This window comes from Lethenteron reissneri, chromosome 57, assembly GCF_015708825.2.
Source record: "Lethenteron reissneri isolate LAM-NWPU_2019-01 chromosome 57, ASM1570882v1, whole genome shotgun sequence".
NCBI classification, from domain to species: domain Eukaryota; kingdom Metazoa; phylum Chordata; class Hyperoartia; order Petromyzontiformes; family Petromyzontidae; genus Lethenteron; species Lethenteron reissneri.
In genome coordinates this window covers 5,871,230-5,895,308 of record NC_083835.1, presented here as the reverse complement: position 1 = coordinate 5,895,308, position 24,079 = coordinate 5,871,230, and the positions used below count along the sequence as shown (strand labels likewise).

At 53.0% G+C, this 24,079-nt stretch overlaps 1 protein-coding gene across 1 annotated transcript in view; it reads left to right on the top strand.

The window, feature by feature from the left end:
* Positions 1–24,079, top strand: part of LOC133357268 (glypican-5-like) — a 47,679-nt gene that overhangs the window by 8,306 nt on the left and 15,294 nt on the right. The window contains exons 4-5 of the mRNA XM_061575132.1: positions 18,638–18,756; positions 20,965–21,024. Of these exons, the coding sequence (XP_061431116.1) occupies positions 18,638–18,756; positions 20,965–21,024 (179 nt within the window). The remainder of the gene's footprint in view (positions 1–18,637; positions 18,757–20,964; positions 21,025–24,079) is intronic.

Genomic DNA, 24,079 nt, shown 5'->3' with positions numbered 1-24,079 from the left:
TTCAGTCGTTTTTAACCCACTTCCCGTGATCCAATCGAGCTGACATTTTTCCACACAGACTCGTTGTGCGAGACAATTAATTTTCGTGAAATAATTGTTCAAAATGTTTACACTTTTTAGGAACAAAGAATTCTATGTAATTACCAATTGCTTAATGGTGGCAGGCAATCATCTGACCCATAGGTGGCAGCCATCTCAAGCCAGAGGACGAGAGGACTCTAGCCGCCACGCATATAAAGGATTTATAGTGAAAAACTTTGTTTTTACGGGTTAATTTTTTATGTCATCAAATACTCCACCACGTCAATTCCCTTTGAATTATGAGACAGTCCCTGAGAGAGTGGAGAGATTTACCCGTGCCTGTGTATTGTGCCTACGACCAACTCCGGTTTGGCAGCAGAGGCGTTAGTGGTGGTGATAGTGGTGGCGTTAGTGGTGGTGACAGTGGTGGTGTTAGTGGTGGTGATAGTGGTGGTGATAGTGGTGGTGATAGTGGTGGTGTTAGTGGTGGTGATAGTGGTGGTGTTAGTGGTGGTGTTAGTGGTGGTGATAGTGGTGGTGCTAGTGGTGGTGATCGCGGTGGTGTTAGTGGTGGTGATAGTGGTGATGATAGTGGTGGTGTTAGTGGTGGTGATAGTGGTGGTGATAGTGGTGGTGATAGTGGTGGTGTTAGTGGTGGTGATAGTGGTGGTGATAGTGGTGGTGATAGTGGTGGTGTTAGTGATGGTGATAGTGGTGGTGCTAGTGGTGGTAATATTGGTGGTGTTATTGGTGGTGTTAGTGGTGGTGATAGTGGTGGTGCTAGTGGTGTTGATCGCGGTGGTGTTAGTGGTGGTGATAGTGGTGATGATAGTGGTGGTGATAGTGGTGATAGTGGTGGTGTTAGTGGTGGTGATAGTGGTGGTGATAGTGGTGGTGTTAGTGGTGGTGTTAGTGGTGGTGTTAGTGGTTAGTGGTGGTGATAGTGGTGGTGATAGTGGTGGTGATAGTGGTGGTGATAGTGGTGGTGCTAGTGGTGGTGATAGTGGTGATAGTGGTGATGTTAGTGGTGGTGATAGTGGTGGTGATAGTGGTGGTGCTAGTGGTGGTGATAGTGGTGATAGTGGTGGTGATAGTGGTGGTGATAGTGGTGGTGATAGTGGTGGTGCTAGTGGTGGTGATAGTGGTGATAGTGGTGGTGATAGTGGTGGTGCTAGTGGTGGTGATAGTGGTGATAGTGGTGGTGTTAGTGGTGGTGATAGTGGTGGTGCTAGTGGTGGTGATAGTGGTGATAGTGGTGGTGATAGTGGTGGTGATAGTGGTGGTGATAGTGGTGGTGCTAGTGGTGGTGATAGTGGTGATAGTGGTGGTGCTAGTGGTGGTGATAGTGGTGATAGTGGTGGTGTTAGTGGTGGTGATAGTGGTGGTGATAGTGGTGGTGTTAGTGGTGGTGTTAGTGGTGGTGTTAGTGGTTAGTGGTGGTGATAGTGGTGGTGATAGTGGTGGTCCTAGTGGTGGTGATAGTGGTGGTGATAGTGGTGGTGCTAGTGGTAGTAATATTGGTGGTGTTATTGGTGGTGTTAGTAGTGGTGTTAGTAGTGGTGTTAGTAGTGGTGTTAGTAGTGGTGCTAGTGGTGGTGATCGTGGTGGTGATAGTGGTGGTGTTAGTAGTGGTGTTAGTAGTGGTGCTAGTGGTGGTGATCGTGGTGGTGAGCACCTACAAAGGCCGGCACGGCACACGAGGGGGTGGGTGGCAAGCACCACGCCCGGCCGCCTTTGTCTCCCCAGTGGCTATGTTTACACACCGCACCAGGGACTCATTTGAGGCTGAGTCGACCTTGTGGAGGCCCAGGACCGGTTCAGATAATCGTCACTGGTGTTGGCCGTGAGCGGGAATCGAACTCGGGTCGCCGGGTTCGTAGCGCAGCGTAGCGCTACCCGCTACACTACCGCTCGCTAACAGCACTTGCCCCTACAGTCTGTTAAGGCTATACGGGGGATCTTTGTCTTTGTATCTTTGTTAGTGGTGGTCGTAGTGGTGGTGGTCATGGTAGTGGTGGTGGTCGTAGTGGTGGTGCTATTGGTGGGGAGCGGTAGTGTAGCGGTTAGCGCTAACAACCCGGCGACCCAAGTTCAATTCTCGCTCACGGCCAACACCGGTGACGATTGTCTGAACCGGTCCTGGGTCCTCCCCTAGGTCGACTCAGCCTCAAATGAGTACCTGGTGCGGTGTGTAGTAAACATCGCCACTGGGGAGACAAATGCGGTCGGGCGTGGTGCTGGCCACCCACCCTCTCGTGTGACGTTCCCGCCTTCATAGGTGCTCGCTAACAGCACTTGCCCCAGCCATCTCTCAAGGCTATACGGGGGATCTTTGTCTTTGCTGTTGGTGGTGGGGGTCGTGGTGGCGGTGGTGGTGGCGTTTGCGGGGTCAGCGCGCTGCCCTACAAACCCGGCGACGATTATCCCAACCGGTCCTGGTGCCTCCCCTAGGTCGACTCAGCCTCAAATGAGTCCCCGGTGCGGTATGAAAAAAATTTCGCCACTGGTGCTGGCCACCCGCCTTCATTTCGCGACTAACAGCCACTTGCCCCGACAGTCTGCCAGGGCTACGCGGGGGATCTTTGTCTTTGTGCGCGTGCGTGCGCGCGTGTGACACATTGTTTGCGCGTGATACGGAGCCTCTAAATTGAGATTGTGTGACGCTGTGGTGGTGGTGGTGGGGTGAGGCTGTGGGGTGAGGCTGTGGGTGAGGGAGGGGACACGACGGGTAACACGAGAGGAGGCCGGACATCGCCCGCGCCTCTCTGTGCGTGTGTGTGTCGGTCTCTCTGTCTGGGTGCGTCCGTGAGAATGTGTGTGTGTGTGTCCGTGCGTGTGGGTGTGTCTGGGTGTGTCAGTGTGTGTGTCTGTGTCTGGGTGTGTCCGTGTGTGTGTGTGTGTCCGTGAGAATGTGTGTCCGTCTACGAGTGTCTGCGCGTGTCTGCGATAATGTGTGTCCGTGTGTGTGGGTGGGTCAGTGTGTGTGTGTCCGTGTGTGTGTCTGTGTCTGGGTGTGTCCGTGTGTGTGTGTGTGTCCGTGAGAATGTGTGTCCGTCTACGAGTGTCTGCGCGTGTCTGCGATAATGTGTGTCCGTGTGTGTGGGTGTCTGGGTGTGTCTGGGTGTGTCCGCTAGAATGTGTGTCCGTGTGTGTGGGTGTCTGTGTGTGTCCGTGAGAATGTATGTCCGTGTGTCTGTGTCTGTGTGTGTCCGTGTGTGTGGGTGTGTCTGTGTGTGTCCGTGTGTGTGAGTGTGTCTGTGTGTGTTCGTGAGAATGTGTGTCCGTGTGGGTGTCTGTGTGAATGTGTGTCCGTGTGCGTGTGTGTCAGGGTGTGTATGTGTGTGTGTCTGGGTGTGTCTGTGTGTGTCTGTGTGTGTGTGGTGTGTCTGTGTGTGTCTGGGTGTGTATGTGTGTATATCTAGGTGTGTCTGTGTGTGTCTGTGTGTGTCTGGGTGTGTCTGCGTGTGTGTCTGGTTGTGTCTGTGTGTGTGTCTGTGTGGTGTCTTGTGGTGTCTGTGTGTGTGTGTCTGTGTGTGTCTGTGTGTGTCCTGGGTGTGTCATGTGTGTGTCTGGGTGGTGTCTGTGTGTGTGTCTGGTGTGTCTGTGTGTGTGTCTGGGTGTGTCTGTGTGTGTGTCTGTGTGTGTCTGTGTGTGTCTGGGTGTGTCTGGTGTGTGGTGTGTCTGGGTGTGTCTGTGTGTGTCTGGGGTGTGCTGCGTGTGTGTCTGGGTGTGTCTGTGTGTGTGTCTGTGGGTGTCTGTGTGTGTCTGGTGTGTGTGTGTCTGGGTGTGTCTGTGTGTGGTCTGGTGTGTCTGTGTGTGTGCTGGGTGTGTCTGTGTGTGTGTCTGGGTGTGTCTGTGTGTGTGTCTGGGTGTGTCTGTGTGTGTGTCTGGTGTTGTCCTGTGTGTGTGGCTGGGTGTGTCTGTGTGTGTCGTCGGTGTGTGTCTGGGTGTGTCTGTGTGTGTCTGGGTGTGTCTGTGTGTGTCTGGGTGTGTCTGTGTGTGTGTCTGGGTGTGTCTGTGTGTGTGTGTCGGGTCGTGACTGTGTGAATGTGTGTCCGTATGTCTCTGGGTGTGTCTGTGTGTGTGTCTGGGTGTGTCCATGTGTGTCTGGGTGTGTCTCTGTGTGTGTCTGTGTGTGTGTCTGGGTGTGTCCATGTGTGTCTGGGTGTGTCTCTGTGTGTGTCTGGGTGTGTCTGTGTGTGTGCCTGGGTGTGTCCCTGTGTGTCTGGGTGTGTCCCTGTGTGTGTGTCTGGGTGTGTCTGTGTGTGTGTCTGGGTGTGTCCATGTGTGTCTGGGTGTGTCTCTGTGTTTGTCTGGGTGTGTCTGTGTGTGTGCCTGGGTGTGTCCCTGTGTGTCTGGGTGTGTCCCTGTGTGTGTGTCTGGGTGTGTCTGTGTGTGTGTCTGGGTGTGTCCATGTGTGTCTGGGTGTGTCTGTGTGTGTGCCTGGGTGTGTCTGTGTGTGTGCCTGGGTGTGTCTGTGTGAATGTGTGTCCGTGTGTCTCTGGGTGTGTATGTGTGTGTGTCTGGGTGTGTGTCTAGGTGTGTATGTGTGTATATCTCGGTGTGTCTGTGTGTGTGTCTGGGTGTGTCCATGTGTGTCTGGGTGTGTCTGTGTGTGTGTCTGGGTGTGTGTCTGGGTGTGTACGTGTGTATATCTCGGTGTGTCTGTGTGTGTGTCTGTGTTAGGGCTGAACGATTTTGGTAAAACATCTAATTGCGATTTTTCTGACAGATATTGCGATTGCGATTTGAGATTGAAAAAAATAAGTTAAGCTTCAGTTCAATATTCACTGTGTGATAGATTTAAAACATGTGATGGAGCATCACCACATGATAACATCAAAATATTAACTGCTCTATATATTCTAATGCAAGGATGATAACTTTAAAGATATGGATTGCTTCCAACATGTATTTATAAAAAAATATTGTAATTGAAATAGAACAATCAAAATAGAATAATTGTTAAGTTAAATAAATAAAGTTATAATAATACAAAATGTAACAATTCCAATACGAAAGTAATAGGACTTTTCAAATCGCAAAAAATCGCAGCCTTTTCGATTTGCTCATCGCATTGTTTCAAATTGCGATTTCGATTTTAAATCGATTAATCGTTCAGCCCTTGTCTGGATGTGTGTCTGGGTGTGTCTATGTGTGTCTGGGTGTGTCTGCTTGTGTGTCTGTGTGTGTTTGGGGGTGTCTGTGTGTCTGTGTGTGTCTGGGTGTGTCTGTGTGAATGTGTGTCCGTGTGCATGTGTCTCTGGGTGTGTCTGTGTGTGTGTCTGTGTGTGTGTCTGTGTGTGTGTCTGTGTGTGTCTGGGTGTGTCTGTGTGTGTGTCTGTGTGTGTGTCTGGGTGTGTCTGTGTGTGTGTCTGTGTGTGTGTCTGGGTGTGTCTGTGTGTGTCTGTGTGTGTCTGTGTGTGTCTGTGTGTGTCTGTGTGTGTGTCTGGGTGTGTCTGTGTGTGTCTGGGTGTGTCTGGGTGTGTCTGCTTGTGTGTCTGTGTGTGTCTGTGTGTGTCTGGGGGTGTCTGTGTGTCTGTGTGTGTCTGGATGTGTCTGTGTGAATGTGTGTCCGTGTGCGTGTGTCTCTGGGTTTGTCTGTGTGTGTCTGTGAGAATGTGTGTCCGTGTGCGCGTGTGTATCTGTATCTGTATGTGTCTGAATATTATCTGAACCGGTCCTGGGCCTCAAATGAGTACCTTGTGCGGTGTATAACCATCGCCACTGGGGAGACAAAGGCGGCCGGGCGTGGTGCTGGCCACCCACCCCCTCGTGTGCGTGCCAGACTTCACAGGTGCTACTCGCTAACAGCACTTGCCCCAACAGTCTGTTAATCCTACACGGACCGTCTTTGTCTTAGTGTGTATGTAAGTGAGAATGCGTGTGCGTGTGTGTGTGTGCCTATATGTGGGGAGCGGTAGTGTAGCGGTTAGCGCGCTGCACTACGAACTTGGCGACCCGGGGTTCGATTCCCGCTCACGGCTAACACCAGTGACGATTATCTGAACCGGTCCTGGGCCTCCCCTAGGTCGACTCAGCCTCAAATGAGTACCTGGTGCGGTGTGTAAACATCGCCGCTAGGGAGACAAAGGCGGTCGGGCGTGGTGCTGGCCACCCACCCCCTCGTGTACCGTTCCGGCCTTCATAGGTGCTCGCTAACAGCACTTGCCCCTACAGTCTGTTAAGGCTATACGGGGGATCTTTGTCTTTGTCTTTGTGCCTATATGTGATTGTCTTTATATCTGGGTGTGTGTCTATGAGTCTGGATACGCCTGTGGGAATGTGTGTGTCCGTGGGTATGTGTGTGTCCGTGTCCGTGTACGTGTGTGCATGCGTCTATATATATGAGTGAGTGTGTCGGGGAGTGGTGGTGCAGAGGTTAGCGCTACGCTGCGCTAACAACCCGGCTATGATCGCAGTTCGGTTCCCGCTCACGGCCAACACCGGTGACGATTATCTGAACCGGTCCTGGGCCTCCCCTAGGTCGACTCAGCCTCAAATGAGTACCTTGGTGCGCTGTTGTAAACATCGCCACTGGGGAGACAAAGGCGGTCGGGCGTGGTGCTGGCCACCCACCCACCCCCTCGTGTGCCCTTCCGGTCTTCATAGGTGCTACTCGCCAACAGCACTTGCCCCTACAGTCTGTGAAGGCTACCCGGGGGATCTTTGCCTTTGACTGTGTGTGTGTTTGTAAGCGCCTGGGTTTCTCACCAAAGCTCGTGGGATCAGCGGTGGGATTTCAGTGTCCGTGGTTGTGCGTGTGTGCGTGCCTGTGTGTGTGTGCATGCCTGCGTGTGTGCGTGCCTGTGTGTGTGCGTGCCTGTGTGTGTGTGTGCCTGTGTGTATGTGTGCGTGCCTGTGTGTGTGCCTGTGTGTATGTGTGCGTGCCTGTGTGTGTGTGCGTGCCTGTGTGTGCGTGCCTGTGTGTGTGTGTGCGTGCCTGTGTGTGTGTGCGTGCCTGTGTGTGTGTGTGCCTGTGTGTGTGTGTGCGTGCCTGTGTGTGTGCCTGTGTGTATGTGTGCGTGCCTATGTGTGTGTGGGTGCCTGTGTGTGTGTGCGTGCCTGTGTGTGGGTGCCTGTGTGTGTGTGTGCCTGTGTGTATATGTGCGTGCCTGTGTGTGTGTGTGTGTGCGTGTGTGTGTACGTGCCTGTGTGTCTGTGTGTGCCTGTGTGTATGTGTGCGTGCCTGTGTGTGTGTGTGCGTGTGTGTGCGTTCCCGTGAGGAGTAGCAGTGTAGTGGTTAGCGCTACGCTGCGCTACGAACCTGACGACCGGGGTTCGATTCCCGCTCACGGCCAGCACCCACTGATGATTATCTGAACCGGACCTGGGCCTCCTCTAGGTCGACTCAGCCTCAAATTAGTACCTGGTGCGGTGTGTAAACATCGCCACTGGGGAGACAAAGGCGGCCGGGCGTGGTGTTGGCCACCCACCCCCTCGTGTACCGTTCCGGCCTTCATAGGTGCTCGCTAACCGCACTTGCCCCTACAGTCTGTTAAGGCTATACGGGGGATCTTTATCTTGGTTTTTTTTGTTCCCGCGACATTGGCTTATAGCAGGAGGTTGCTTTGGGTGTGGCTTGAAAATCTCGCCTAGCCGCCTTTGTCTCCCCCAGTGTCGTCTCCCCCCCCCCCCCCCCCCCCCCCGTTGCAATGTTCAGACATCGCAGGAGGCCGCGTCTGCCCAGGGGGACACCCGTGAACGAGAGTCGAACTCGGGCCGCCGGGTTCGCAGTGCAGCGGCGGCGGCTAACTGCTACGCTAGACTCCAGAGCCAGGGCTCGAACCCAGGGGTTCATCGGTATAAGTTCAGTGTCTCTGACACGGCCATCGTGAGCCCCTTGAGCTGAGAGACACAGAGAGACACCCAGAGCCAGGACTCTAACCCAGGCCATCAGTTCAGTGTCTCTGACACGGCCACTATGAACCCCTTGAGATAAACAGAGACACCCAGAGCCAGGGCTCGAACCCAGGCCCTCAGTTCAGTGTCTCTGACACGGCCAATATGAATCCCTTGAGATAGACAGAGATACCCAGAGCCAGGGCTCGAACCCAGGCCCTCAGTTCAGTGTCTCTGACATGGCCACTATGAACCTCTTGAGATAGACACAGAGAGACATCCAGACCCAGGCCATCAGTTCAGTGTCTCTGACACGGCCACTATGAACCCCTTGAGATAGACAGAAACAGCCAGGGCTCGAACCCAGACCCTCAGTACAGTGTCTCTGACACGGCCATGATGGAGCCCTTGAGATGAGAGACACAGAGAGACACCCAGACCCAGGACTCTAACCCAGGATTTCGGTTCAGTGTCTCTGACACAGCCATTGTGAACCCCTTGAGATGAGAGACACAGAGAGACATCCAGACCCAGGCCATCAGTTCAGTGTCTCTGACACGGCCACTATGAACCCCTTGAGATAGACAGAGACACCCAGAGCCAGGACTCGAACCCAGGCCCTCAGTTCAGTGTCTCTGACACGGCCACTATGAACCCCTTGAGATAGACAGTGACACCCAGAGCCAGGACTCCAACCCAGGCCCTCAGTTCAGTGTCTCTGACAAGGCCACTATGAACCCATTGAGATAGACACAGAGAGACACCCAGAGCCAGGGCTCGAACCCAGGCTCTCAGTTCAGTGTCTCTGACACGGCCATTGTGAGCCCCTTGAAATAGACACAGAGAGACACCCAGAGCCAGGACTCTAACCCAGGCCATCAGTTCAGTGTCTCTGACACGGCCACTATGAACCCCTTGAGATAGACAGAGACACCCAGAGCCAGGGCTCGAACCCAGGCTCTCAGTTCAGTGCCTCTGACACGGCCACTATGAATCCCTTGAGATAGACAGAGATACCCAGAGCCAGGGCTCGAACCCAGGCCCTCAGTTCAGTGTCTCTGACACGGCCACTATGAACCCCTTGAGATAGACAGACACACCCAGAGCCAGGACTCTAACCCAGGCCATCAGTTCAGTGTCTCTGACACGGCCAATATGAACCCCTTGAGATAGACAGAGACACCCAGAGCCAGGGCTCGAACCCAGGCCCTCAGTTCAGTGTCTCTGACACGGCCACTATGAACCTCTTGAGATAGACACAGAGAGACATCCAGACCCAGGCCATCAGTTCAGTGTTTCTGACACGGCCACTATGAACCCCTTGAGATAGACAGAAACACCCAGAGCCAGGGCTCGAACCCAGGCTCACATGCTCCGGGATTCGTCTGAAGGTGGAGGGTCTCTGCAGTGTTGTGTCAACAGGCGCTTTAACGACCACCCCGTGGTGGTGACGAACATGGTGTTCGTGTCGGACACACTAAAGCCAGCACAGCCGAGAATTCTGGGTTTGAGCCCAGGGTCTCTGTGTCTCCCTCTCCCTCTGTCTCTGTTTTTTCTCTTTCTCAGAAAGTTCATAATGGCCATGCTGGAGTGGCATTAAGCCAGTACTGCTGGGAACGCTGGGTTTGAGCCCAGGGTCTGGGTGTCTCTCTCTCTCTCTGTCTAAGTCATGAGGTTCATAATGACCCTGCAGGGAACACAATGAGACAGGACTGCTGAGAACGCTGGGTTTGAGCCCAGGGTCTGGGTGTCTCTCTCTCTCTCTGTCTATCTCGTGAGGTTCATAATGACCCTACAGGAAACACAATGAGCCAGGACTGCTGGGGTTTGAGCCCAGGGTCTGGGTGTTTTTCTCTCTCTCTCTGTCTATCTCATGAGGTTCATAATGACCCTGCAGGAAACACAATGAGACAGGACTGCTGATGATGCTAGGTTTGAGCCCAGGGTCTGGGTGTCTCTCTCTCTCTCTGTGTCTAAGTCATGAGGTTCATAATGACCCTGCCGGGAACACAATGAGACAGGACTGCTGAGAACGCTGGGTTTGAGCCCAGGGTCTGGGTGTTTCTCTCTCTCTCTCTGTCTATCTCATGAGGTGCATAATGACCCTGCAGGAAACACAATGAGCCAGCACTGCTGGGGATGCTGGGTTTGAGCCCAGGGTCTGGGTCTCTCTTTCTCTCGCTCTCTGTCTATGTCATGAGGTTCATAATGACCCTGCAGGAAACACAAAGAGACAGAACTGCTGAGGACTGAGCCCAGGGTCTGGGTGACTCTCTCTCTCTTTCTCTCGCTCTCTCGTTCCGTCTCAGAGGGTTAATAATGGCCGCGTCCGAGTCTATTAGTCGGTACGTGCCAATAGGCCACGTTCAAGCAATGCGGAGGATGTGTGTGTGTATCTGCGTGTGTCTCTCTGTGTGTGTGTGTTTCTGTGAGTGTGTCTGCGTCTCTGTGTGTGTCTCTGTGTGTGTGTCTGCGTGTGTCCCTGTGTGTGTGTATCTGTGTGTGTCTGTGTTGGAGACGCTGCTGCTGAGACTGGAGCGTGCCACTAAGAGGTGGGGCCTTACCATCAGCCCCACCAAAACTAAGCACCTGCCTGGGTATTTTGTACCATCGGACACTCCACCCCCACAACTCTCAATTGGTGATGGGGCAGTTGTGGAGAGAGTGGAGAGTTTCCCATACCTGGGCAGTGTGCTTATGACCGGCTCCAGTTTATCAGCAGAGGTCTCACTCCGAATCAGTCGAGCGGCAATATCTTTTCATCGGTTGCGTAACGCTGTGTGGAAGCAACCTGGTCTGTCGCTCCGCACGAAGCTTCAGGTCTTCTCGGCCACGGTCATTCCCTCCCTTCTCTACGCTTGCGAAACGTGGACCCCCCTGGTGGAGCATCTTCGCCGGTTGGAAACATTTAGGTTGGCCTGCCTACGATCCATCTTGGGTTTAACCAGGCTGGATTGTGTGAGGAGCTCACAAATCCTTGAAAGATCTGGGCAAAGTCCCATCAGTGAGCTCCTCCGGCAGGAAAGGCTGCGTTGGCTGGGTCATGTAGCCCGCATGCCCAGCCACCGCATGCCTAAACAGCTTTTGTTCGGCCGGATCGAGGGGGCTAGACGGGCGCGGCACGGGCTGGAGAAGAGATGGAGTGATGTGGTACAGGAGGACGTGGAGCTGAGTGGACTTGCCGATGACTGGTACCAGCGGTGTCAAGATCGGCCTCAGTGGAGGCGGCTCGTGAAGGACGCTACTGGGCAGTTGGAGGCAGTCGCCCTCCAACAACAACGGAGGGCGGAGGAGCGACGCTCACAACAACGAGCGGAGCGCCGGGTGGCTAAAGCACAGCAAGTTGGTACAGTAGGGGGCACAGGTGGTGCATCAGCCAGTCATCTCGGTCATCTCGGTCAGTCGACCCGTGGCACCTGGGTCTGCCCCGTGACCTCCTGCCAGCGGGCGTTCGACACTTCACGTGGCCTCAAGGTGCACTTGGCCTGGCACAAGCATCGTGGTGACGTCACCGCCACTTAGTGGCGAATGGCGGTTGTTGTTGTTGTTGTCTGTGTGTGTGTGTGTCTGAGTGTGTCTCTGTGTGTGTGTGTATGTGTGTCTGTGTGTGTGTGTCTGTGAGGGTGTCTGGGAGTGTCTCTGTGTGTGTGTCTCTGTGAGTGTGTCTGCGTCTCTGTGTATGTCTCTGTGTGTGTGTCTCTTTGTGTGTTGCTCTGTGTGTGTGTGTATGTATGTGTGTGTATGTGTGTCTGTGTGTGTGTCTGTGAGTGTGTCTGTGTGTGTCTCTGTGTGTGTCTCTGAGTGTATGTCTCTGTGTGTGTCTCTGTGTGTGTCTCTGTGTGTGTCTCTGTGTGTGTGTGTCTGTGTGTGTGTCTCTGTGTGTGTCTCTGTGTGTGTGTCTCTGTGAGTGTGTCTCTGTGTGTGTCTCTGTGAGTGTGTCTCTCTGAGTCTCTGTGAGTGTGTCTCTGTGTGTGTGTCTCTGTGAGTGTGTCTGCGTCTCTGTGTGTGTCTCTGTGTGTGTGTCTCTGTGTGTGTGTCTCTGTGTGTGTCTCTGTGTGTGTGTCTGTGTGTGTGTATCTGTGTGTGTCTCTGTGTGTGTATCTGTGAGTGTCTGTGTGTGTCTCTGTGTGTGTCTCTGTGAGTGTGTCTGCGTCTCTGTGTGTCTGTGTGTGTATGTGTGTATCTGTGTGTGTCTCTGTGTGTGTGTGTCTCTGTGTGTGTGTCTCTGTGAGTGTGTTTGCGTCTCTGTGTGTGTCTATGTGAGTGTGTCTGCGTCTCTGTGTGTGTCTCTGTGTGTGTGTCTCTGTGTGTGTTGCTCTGTTTGTGTGTATGTGTGTGTATGTGTGTCTGTGTGTGTGTCTGTGAGTGTGTCTGTGTGTGTCTCTGTGTATGTCTATGTGTGTGTCTCTGTGTGTGTCTCTGTGTGTGTCTCTGTGTGTGTGTCTCTGTGAGTGTGTCTCTGTGTGTGTCTCTGTGAGTGTGTCTGTGTGTGTCTCTGTGTGTGTCTCTGTGTGTGTGTCTCTGTATGTGTTGCTCTGTGTGTGTGTCTGTGTGTGTCTGTGGGTATGTGTGTATCTGTGTGTGTGTGTCTGTGAGTGTGTCTCTGTGTGTGTGTCTGTGAGTGTGTCTCTGTGTGTGTCTCTGTGTGTATGCCTCTGTGTGTGTGTCTGTGTGTGTGTCATCTCGGTCATCTCGGTCAGTCGACCCGTGGCACCTGGGTCTGCCCCGTGACCTCCTGCCAGCGGGCTTTCGACACTTCACGTGGCCTCAAGGTGCACTTGGCCTGGCACAAGCATCGTGGTGACGTCACCGCCACTTAGTGGCGAATGGCGGTTGTTGTTGTTGTGTCTGTGAGTGTGTCTCTGTGTGTGTCTCTGTGAGTGTGTGTCTGTGTGTGTGTGTCTGTGTGTCTCTGTGTGTGTCTCTGTGGGTGTGTCTCTGTGTGTGTCTCTGTGAGTGTATCTCTGTGAGTGTCTCTGTGTGTGTCTCTGTGTGTGTGTCTCTGTGTCTATGTGTCTGTGTGTGTGTCTCTGTTGAATAATCCTCTGGCAAGGATTATTCAACATCGCCTTGCCAGTCACGCTGAGGAGAGAAAGGGCGGTCCTGCACAGATGCCATATTTTCTGTCCGTCTGCTACAAAAGAGTTGTAGGGAATTCCAACACGACCTACATCTCTGCTTTATTGACCGGGTCAAGGCCTATGATACCATCAGTAGGCCTGGGCTCTGGGTTGTTCTTCGTGCTTTCCCAGTCTCTGACCCGCTGCTGACGATCATTAAGGACCTTCATGATGGTGAGCGGGCCCGGGTAAAACTACGTGGCCGCGAGTCGGAGCCTTTCCCTGTTCACCTTGGCGTGCGACAGGGATGTCCTCTGGCTCCCACATTATTTAACATCTATTTTGACCACGTAGTTCGTGAAGCCTTCAATAGCTGTACCGGGAGAATTTCCATTTGGTACAGAGGATGATCGATGCCCGGTGGTGATCAAGGGATGGCTCCCTATTGGTCAACCACGTTATGTATGCCGATTATTTGGTAATAGCTGCTCATTCAGAGGAGGAGTTGGAGACGCTGCTGAGACTGGAGCGTGCCACTAAGAGGTGGGGCATTACCATCAGCCCCACCAAAACTAAGCACCTGCCTGGGTATTTTATACCATCGGACACTCCACCCCCACAACTCCCAATCGGTGATGGGGCAGTAGTGGAGAGAGTGGAGAGTTTCCCATACCTGGGCAGTGTGCTTATGACCGGCTTCAGTTTAACAGCAGAGGTCTCACTCCGAATCAGTTGAGCGGCAATATCTTTTCATCGGTTGCGTAACGCTGTGTGGAAGCTACCTGGTCTGTCGCTCCGCACAAAGCTTCAGGTCTTCTCGGCCACAGTCATTCCCTCCCTTCTCTACCCTTGCGAAACGTGGACCCCCCTAATGGAGCATCTTCGCCGGTTGGAAACATTTAGGCTGGCCTGCCTACGATCCATCCTGGGTTTAACCAGGCTGGATTGTGTGAGGAGCTCACAAATCCTTGAAAGATCTGGGCAAAGTCCCATCGGTGAGCTCCTCCGGCAGACAAGGCTGTGTTGGCTGAGTCATGTAGCCCGCATGCCCAGCCACCGCATGCCTAAACAGCTTTTGTTCGGCCGGATCGAGGGGGCTAAACGGGCGCGGCACGGGCTAGAGAAGAGATGGAGTGATGTGGTACAGGAGGACGTGGAGCTGAGTGGACTTGCCGATGACTGGTACCAGCGGTGTCAAGATCGGCCTCTGCGGAGGAGGCTCGTGCAGGACGCTATTGGGCAGTTGGAGGCAGTCGCCCTTCAGCAACAACGGAGGGCGGAGGAGCGGTGGGAGGGAGGTGGGGAGGGTGGGAGGGAGGTGGGGAGGGACATTGTACCACCGCTCGCTGGAAAGTTGCGATAACGTCACCCGGCAGGCAAGGGTCACGCACGTGCTCACTGGGAGAGTCTCGGCGCAGGCCACGTGTGGCGACTCCCGGCCTGTGTGTGTGGTGTGTGTGGTGTGGTGTGTGGGGGTCTGTGTGTGGATGTGTGGTGTGGTGTGTGTGGGTGTGTGTGGTGTGTGTGCGTGGTGTGGGTGGTGTGTGTGATGTGTGTGGTGTGTGTGTGTGGGTGGTGTGTGGGGGTCTGTGTGTGGATGTGTGGTGTGGTGTGTGTGGTGTGTGGTGTGGTGTGTGTGTGTGGTGTGTGTGGTGTGTGTGATGTGTGTGTGCGTGGTGTGTGTGTGGGTGTGTGGTGTGGTGTGTGTGGGTGTGTGTGTGTGGGTCTGTGTGTGTGGGTGGTGTGTGTGGTGTGGTGTGTGTGTGTGTGTGTGGGTCTGTGTGTGTGGGTGGTGTGTGTGTGGGTGGTGTGTGTGTGGTGTGTGTGTGGTGTGTGTGTGTGGGTGGTGTGTGTGTGGGTGTGTGGGTCTGTGTGTGTGGGTGGTGTGTGTGTGGGTGGTATGTGTGTGGGTGTGTGGGTCTGTGTGTGTGGGTGGTGTGTGTGTGGGTGGTGTGTGTGTGTGTGGTGTGTGGGTGTGTGGGTCTGTGTGTGTGGGTGGTATGTGTGTGGGTGTGTGGGTCTGTGTGTGTGGGTGGTGTGTGTGTGGGTGTGTGGGTCTGTGTGTGTGGGTGTGTGTGTGTGGTATGTGTGTGTGGGTTTAACCAGGCTGGATTGTGTGAGGAGCTCACAAATCCTCGAAAGATCTGGACAAAGTCCCATCGGTGAGCTTCTCCTGTAGGCAAGGCTACTGGGCAGTTGGAGACAGTCGCTCTCCAACAACAACGGAGGGGGGAGGAGCGACGCTCACAACAACGAGCGGAGCGCCGGGTGGCTAAAGCACAGCAAGTTGGCACATTAGGGGGCACAGGTGGTGCATCAGCCAGTCATCTCGGTCATCTCAGTCAGTCGACCTGTGGCATCTGGGTCTGCCCCGTGACCTCTTGCCAGCGGGCGTTCGACACTTCACGTGGCCTCAAGGTGCACATAGCCTGGCACAAGCGTCGTGGTGACGTCACCGCCACTTAGTGGCGAATGGCGGTTGTTGTTGTGACTGGTGTGTGTGTGGTGTGTGTGTGGTGGGTGTGTGGTATGTGTGTGGGTCTGTGTGTGTGGTGTGTGTGTGGGTCTGTGTGTGTGTGTGAGTTTGTGTGTGTGGTGTGTGTGGTCTGTGTGTGTGTGAGTCTACGTCAGCGTGCCGTGCCGGCCTTCATAGGTGCTCGCTAACAGCACTTACCCCAACAGTCTGTGAAGGCTACACGGGGGATCTTTTCTTGCGAGTTTGTGTGTCTGTGTGTGATCAGCGGCGGCGTAGCGGCGAGCGTTACTCTGCGCTACGAACCCAACGTCGCGAGTTCGATTCCCGCTCACGGCCAACGCCGTTGACGATTATCTGAATCGGTCCTGAGCATCCCCACGATCGACTCATTATCATCATCATTGTGTTTGATAATTGTTTTTTTTTTCCAACCCATGTGAGACTAGGCTCTAAGGAAAGCTGTCTCGGGTGTGGACCAATCAACTTCACGGACAGTGCATATATTCGGTAAAGTCACGTAGAATGGAAATAATAAAATAATAAAATAAAACATTATTAAATAATTCTCACGACGTTTCGGCCACAACGCAAGCAGCCGTCCTCAGGTGAAGACCAGGTCTGTCGGGGAGACAGCGTCTGTCAGACCTGGTCTTCACCTGAGAACGGCTGCTTGTTTTATTTTATTATTTTATTATTTACATTCTACGTGACTTTACCGAAAGAACCAAGAAGATGAATCCCTGCAGTCACGAAAGCTTTAAATCGAAATTTAGTGCATATATTATCAGAGTTATGTTTTTTGTTTGCATTACGACTGCAGGTATTGTGGTCAATGCAAACATGACTCCTTGTAAAAAAAAGTGTCAGTTTTGTTGCCAGATAGAAGGGTAAAAAAACCAATCATCATATTTTTTTACTGGCAAATGAGGTTCCAATGGTGTAAATCATTGTGTTTGTGGGATCTCTAGAGTCTACGTCGCGGTGAATCTGTACAACCCACGGTGTATGTAGTGGAACTGCATCAGCCTACGTGCATGAACCCACTGTGTCAACAAGGGTTCGTGCACTCTGCGTACGCACGCGTGGACTACTGGCAGCTGTGCGAGGCGCGTGTTTGCGTGAGGCTGTCAGGAGTTGGGGAAGTGCGCTCGTTTTCCCCAAACCAATCTGTTTATTCAAATACCCAGCGCGGCCACCACCCCCCTCCAGACAACACCCCCCCCCCCCTTCGCACTCCCCTCCCCTCTCACGCCCACCCCCCCCACACTCCCCGTTACTGCACACACGGCCGCAGTATTAACCAGGGCGGGCGTTGGATTTCGAACCAGCGAAGCTCTGTAACGCTATAGTAGTAGGTTTTTACCCTTTTAAACTGGTACAAAACTGACGCCTTTATTCAAGGCATCATGTTTGCAATAACCACAACACAAGTAGTCAAAAAAGCTAACAAAAAGAAGCAACTCTGATAATGATAATAATATGCACTGTCCTTGAAGTTGATTGGTCCACACCCGAGACGGCTTTCTTTAGAGCCTAGTCCCCATTGTTGTTGGACCAGATGACACCAGAAGGCGTACAACTCAAACACAGTGCAATATCAGTGTATTGAGAGCTCGGGGTAAGCATTTACACTATGAGATATCTTTTACCAGTGGCAAAATATAGTAGTGGGTTTTTACCCTTTTAAACTGCAACGCTCTCACCTGCTCGGCCAGCTTCATGAGTATCAGCACACGACTGGGTACTGATGACCCTGGTGATGATCATCGCGATCGTGGTCGATGAATCGTGATAATTTATGATGGTCATGATCATGATGATGATCGATGATTCGTGATAATTTATGATGATCGATGATTCGTGATAACTGATGATGATCGATGGTTCGTGATAATTTATGATGATCGATGATTCGTGATAACTGATGATGATCGATGGTTCGTGATAATTGATGATGATCCTGATCGATGATTCGTGATAATTGACGATGATGATGATTAATGGTTCGTGATAATTGACGATGATGATCATGTTCGATGATTGGTGATAATTGCTGATGACGATCATGATCGATCATTCGTGATAATTGATGGTGATGCTTCCTCTTCCGCATGGATGCTGATGTTGATGCAGAGCAGCAGCTACAATGTCACAATTCTAGCTATGTCAAGCTCAGATAGTAACCGCGTCGTCAGGAGCCAGCGGAGTAGTCTGTGTATCATCATCATCAGCAGCAGCAGAGTAGTGAGTGTATCATCATTTTCAGTAGCAGAGTAGTGAGTGTATCATCATCATCAGTAGCAGAGTAGTGAGTGTATCATCATCAAAACTCAGAGGGATGTTCTGCGTTGGGTTTTCACAACGAATGCTGATGATGCTGCTACTGCTGCTGATGCTGCTGATGTTGCTGTTGATGATGATGATGATCATGCTGATGATGCTGCTGATCATAATAATGCTGCTGATTATGATGATGTAGTTGATGATGATGATGTTGCTGCTGATGCTGCTGCTGATGCTGCTGCTGCTGATGATGCTGCTGCTGATGCTAATGATGCTGATGATGCTGCTGCTGATGTTGCTGCTGCTGATGATCATGCTGATGATCATGCTGATGCTGCTGCTGCTGATCATGATTATGCTGCTGATTATGATGATGTTGTTGATGACGATGATGCTGCTGCTGATGCTGCTGATGATGCTGCTACTGCTGCTGATGCTGCTGCTGCTGCTGATGATGATGTTGATGATCATGCTGAAGATCATGCTGATGCTGCTACTGCTGATCATGATTATGCCGCTCATTATGATGATGTTGTTGATGGCGATGATGCTGCTGCTGATGCTGCTGCTGATGATGCTGATGCTAATGATGTTGTTGATGATGCTGCTGATGATGTTGATGCTGCTGATGCTGCTGATGATGATGCTGCTGCTACTGCTGATCATGATTATGCCGCTCATTATGATGATGTTGTTGATGACGATGATGATGCTGCTGCTGCTGATGCTGGTGCTGATGATGCTGATGCTAATGATGTTGTTGATGATGCTGCTGATGATGCTGCTGATGCTGCTGATGATGCTGCTGCTGCTACTGCTGATCATGATTATGCCGCTCATTATGATGATGTTGTTGACGGCGATGATGATGTTGCTGCTGCTGATGCTGCTGATGATGCTGCTGATGCTGCTGATGCTGATGATGTTGTTGATGATGTGTCCTCTGTGTTTGCAGGTGGCTCAGTCGTGTGGGCCACCTCCGCCCGCCGGAGCGGGGGGCGTTGATCAGGACAAGGACTTCACGTCTCTCGCCGCTGAGCAGACGCGGCCTCCCATCACGAACGCCAGATTCAGGTGAAGCCAAGGCCGTAATCATCATATTTTTATTGGGGGGAAGGACACACACATCTCCCCCCGCCCCCCAATATTCAAATATGCTCATAATGTCCCCCCCCCTCCCCCAATATATTGCTATAAAATAGATTTGTGTTCATATGATTGTGGTTTTGGTTGTACTTTACGTATCCCTAATCTCCGCCATGACATACAGTGAAACGAGAAAAGGTAAAAAAATAAAAAAACAGAGCAATGTAATACAATAAACTATTAGACATTATTGTAAAAATTAACTAAAAATTCCATCCTATGTGTTAGTGAACTTTTTACATATTTTAGCCAGGAAATTAGTTTTAAAATTTAGATTTTTTTTTCTGGGCCCCGGGTCTGGGTGTCTCTATCACTGCTGCTGCTGCTGCTTCTATTGCTTATAACACTGTTGCTGTTGCTACTGCTGCTGATATGATCCTGGGTTCGAGCCCTGGGTCTGGGTGTCTCTATCATTGCTGCTGCTGCTTCTACTGCTGATAACGCTGTTGCTGCTGCTACTGTTGCTGTTATGATCCTGGGTTCGAGCCCTGGGTCAGGGTGTCTCTATCACTGCTGCTGCTGCTGCTTCTACTGCTGATAACACTGTTGCTGTTGCTACTGCTGCTGATATGATCCTGGGTTCGAGCCCTGGGTCTGGGTGTCTCTATCACTGCTGCTGCTGCTTCTACTGCTGATAACGCTGTTGCTGCTGCTACTGTTGCTGTTATGATCCTGGGTTCGAGCCCTGGGTCAGGGTGTCTCTATCACTGCTGCTGCTGCTGCTTCTACTGCTGATAACACTGTTGCTGTTGCTACTGTTGCTGTTATGATCCTGGGTTCGAGCCCTGGGTCAGGGTGTCTCTATCATTGCTGCTGCTGCTGCTTCTACTGCTGATAACACTGTTGCTACTGCTGCTGATATGATCCTGGGTTCGAGCCCTGGATCAGGGTGTCTCTATCACTGCTGCTGCTGCTTCTACTGCTGATAACGCTGTTGCTGCTGCTACTGTTGCTGTTATGATCCTGGGTTCGATCCCTGGGTCAGGGTGTCTCTATCACTGCTGCTGCTGCTGCTTCTACTGCTGATAACGCTGTTGCTGTTGCTACTGCTGCTGATATGATCCTGGGTTCGAGCCCTGGGTCAGGGTGTCTCTATCACTGCTGCTGCTGCTGCTTCTACTGCTGATAACACTGTTGCTGTTGCAACTGTTGCTGTTATGATCCTGGGTTCGAGCCCTGGGTCAGGGTGTCTCTATCATTGCTGCTGCTGCTGCTTCTACTGCTGATAACGCTGTTGCTGTTGCTACTGTTGCTGTTATGATCCTGGGTTCGATCCCTGGGTCTGGGTGTCTCTATCACTGCTGCTGCTGCTTCTACTGCTGATAACACTGTTGCTACTGCTGCTGTGATCCTGGGTTCGAGCCCTGGGTCCGGGTGTCTCTATCACTGCTGCTGCTGCTGCTTCTACTGCTGATAACGCTGTTGCTGTTGCTACTGTTGCTGTTATGATCCTGGGTTCGAGCCCTGGGTCTGGGTGTCTCTATCACTGCTGCTGCTGCTGCTTCTACTGCTGATAACGATGTTGCTGTTGCTACTGTTGCTGTTATGATCCTGGGTTCGAGCCCTGGGTCAGGGTGTCTCTATCACTGCTGCTGCTGCTTCTACTGCTGATAACGCTGTTGCTGTTTCTGCTGCTCTTGTTGACTCTTATGCAGCTGCTGTGTTTTTGTGCTACAGCTGTTGCCATATCAAGCAGTGTCATCTTTTTCACCCAACTTCCTTACATTGTGTCTCTCTGTGCGTACGAATGTGCGTGTGTGTGCGTGCGTGTGTGTGTGCGCGTGTCTGTGTGTGTGTGTCTGTGTGTTTGTGTCTGTGTGTGTGTCTGTGTGTGTGTCTGTGTGTGTCTGTGTGTTTGTCTGTGTGTTTGTCTGTGTGTGTGTGTCTGTGTGTGTGTCTGTGTGTGTGTGTCTGTGTGTGTCTGTGTGTGTGTGTCTGTGTGTGTGTCTGTGTGTGTGTGTCTGTGTGTGTCTGTGTGTGTGTGTGTCTGTGTGTGTGTGTCTGTGTGTGTGTGTCTGTGTGTGTGTGTCTGTGTGTGTGTGTCTGTGTGTGTCTGTGTGTCTGTGTCTGTGTGTGTCTGTGTGTGTGTGTCTGTGTGTGTGTGTCTGTGTGTGTCTGTGTGTGTGTGTCTCACAGCGATCTGCCGCTGTGGCTGGACCGCCCCAAGAAGCCACGCTCCCTGCGGAACCTCTTGCTGTGAGTAACAAAGACAAAGATCCCCCGTATAGCCTTTAACAGACTGTTGGGGACAAGTGCTGTTCGTAGCGGATAGCAGCAGCGGCTCACGAAGGCCGCTAGCGACCACGTTCCGGCCGCCTTTGTCTCCCCAGTGGCGATGTTTACCACAACACCGCCCCAGGTACTCATTCGAGGCTGAGTCGACCTAGGGAAAGGGCCCCAGGTCCGCTTCAGATAATCGTCACCTGGTGTTGGTGGCCGTGAGCGGGAATCGAACTCGCGACTTTCTGCACCTAGCCTGGCATAGCAGTCAACCCATGGCACCACCTGTGTCTGTCCCGTGACCTCCTCCTGCACCTAGCCTGGCACAGCAGTCAACCCATGGCACCACCTGAGTCTGTCCCGTGACCTCCTCCTGCACCTAGCCTGGCACAGCAGTCAACCCATGGCACCACTTGGGTCTGTCCCGTGACCTCCTGCACCTAGCCTGGCACAGCAGTCGACCTATGGCACCACCTGGGTCTGTCCCGTGACCTCCTCCTGCACCTAGCCTGGCACAGCAGTCAACCCATGGCACCACTTGGGTCTGTCCCGTGACCTCCTGCACCTAGCCTGGCACAGCAGTCGACCCATGGCACCACCTGGGTCTGTCCCGTGACCTCCTCCTGCACCGAGGCCTGGCACAGCAGTCGACCCATGGCACCACCTGGGTCTGTCCCGTGACCTCCTGCACCTAGCCTGGCACAGCAGTCAACCCATGGCACCACCTGGGTCTGCCCCGTGACCTCCTGCACCTAGCTTGGCATAGCAGTCAACCCATGGCACCTCCTGGGTCTGTCCTGTGACCTCCTGCACCTAGCCTGGCACAGCAGTCAACCCATGGCACCACCTGGGTCTGTCCCGTGACCTCTCAGCGAGCCTTCGACACTTCTTCACGTGGCCTCCCTCGGCGGAGTGCACCTAGCCTGGCACAAGCTGCCGTGGTGACGTCACCGCCACTTCGTAGCGAATTGCAGGCCACGTGTGTATGTTGGCAGGTAGCCAACCCTGCTAATGGGAGCTGCGTGGGAATGAGAGCAAACTTAACACGCAGCGCTTCAAGAAATGAGTTTTCAATCGACTCACCGCGCCAGGTACAGGTACTCATTTAAGGCTGAGCCGACCTGGCGGAGGGCCCAGCAGCGGCGTTGGTTTCGTATGCCCCCGAAGTGTTTCGGAACCGACGAAATTTCGCCCCCCACTCACCCCCCCCCCCATCTCTGTCCTCATCTAAACCCGACTTGTTTAGAAATAAAATCGCTCAAGTTTAAGAAGTGCAAATTGTAATGTTCCACCACATTCGCTGTTATCGTTAAGTTTGTTTGTTTAAGAAAAACACATATATATGGTCTGTACATTTGCGGAATGCTTTGATGTTGTCTGCCGGCCGAGTCAGCCCTAGGATAAGAAAGAGCTTCTTAGATTCACGGCTTTACTCGGCGGGAAATACACCCCTGGTTCTTCTGATTCTGAAGTGCGTGGTTGAGTGGATGAGTGGATGAGTGGGTGAGTGGATGAGTGGGTGAGTGGATGAGTGGGTGAGTGGCTGGGTGAGTGGTTGAGTGAGTGTGAGTGGGTGAGTGAATGAGTGGGTGTGTGGGTGGGTGAGGGGTTGAGTGGATGGATGAGTGGTTGAGTGGGTGGATGAGCGAGTGGGCGAGTGGGAGAGTGGGTGGATGGGTGAGTCGTTGAGTGAATGGGCGAGTGTGTGGGTGGGTGGGTGAGTGGGCGAGTGGGTAGGTGGGTGAATGAGTGGGTGGATTAAGTAAGTGACTGGTTGAGTGAGTGGGTGAGCGGGTGGATGAGTGAGTGGGCGAGCGTGTGGGTAAGTGTGTGGGTGAGTGAGTGTGCGGGTAGATGTGCCTGTGCGTGTGTGGGTGAGTGGATGGGTGAGTGTGTAGGCGGGTGAGTGTGTGGGTGGGTGTGTGGATGAGTGAGTGGGTGAGCATGTGGGGTGGGGGGGTGTATGTGAGTGAATGGGTGAGTGAGTGAGTGAGTCATCCAGCAGTGGAGCGAGAGCGGGTGGACCGTGACACGGCATCTCCTGTTTGTGTCACGGGGCAGCGTCCTTGATGGATGTTGTTGAGCTTCGCCTCTCTTGCTGCTGCTGCTGCCGCCGCCTTGACGTGGTTCTGTGTTTACTTGAAGCCACGGGGGGGGGGGGGGGGGGGGGGTTGGTGCGTGTGGTGTGTGGTTGGTGTGTGTGTGCGGTGTGTGTGGTGTGTGTGTGGTGTGTGTGTGGTGGATGTGGTGTGTGTGGAGTGTGTGGTGTGTGTGTGGTGTGTGTGTGTTGTGTACCTGGTGTGTGTGTGGTGTGTGTGTGTGGTGTGGTGTGGTCTGTGTGGTGTGTGTGGGATGTATGTGTGGTGTGTGTGTGTGGTGTGTGTGTGTGGTGTGTGTGTGTGGTGTGTGTGTGGTGTGTGTGGGTGTGTGAAGCATTGGCGTGTGGTGTATGTGGTGTGTGTGTGTGGTGTGTGTGGTGTGTGTGTGTGGTGGGTGTGTGGTGTGTGTGGTGTGTGTGTGTGGTGTGTGGTGTGTGTGGTGTGGTGTGTGTGTGTTGTGTGTGGTGTGTGTGTGGTGTGTGGTGTGTGTGGTGTGTGTGTGGTGTGTGTGTGTGGTGTGTGTGGTGTGTGTGGTGTGTATGGTGTAGTGTGTGATGTGTGCTTTGTGTGTGTGGTGTGTGTGGTGTGTGTGTGTAGTGTGTGTGGTGTGTGTGTGTGTGTGGTGTGTGTTGTATGATGTTTGGGCTGGGGGTGCGAGGGTACTGACTATGAGACTGACCGCAACGTTTCGCTGAGTATCCGTCACTGGGCAGAGAGACCCCCCCAGAGTTCGACTCCCGTTCACGGCCAACACCGCTGACGACGACCTGAACCGGTCCTGCCCCCCCCTCCCCCTAAGGTCGACTCGGCCTCAAATGAGTCCCTCGTGCTGTGTGTCGTAAGCATCGCCACTGGGGAGACAAAGGCGGCCGGGCGTGGTGCTGGCCACCCACCCCCTCGTGTGCCGTGCCGGCCTTCATAGGTTAGCAGCA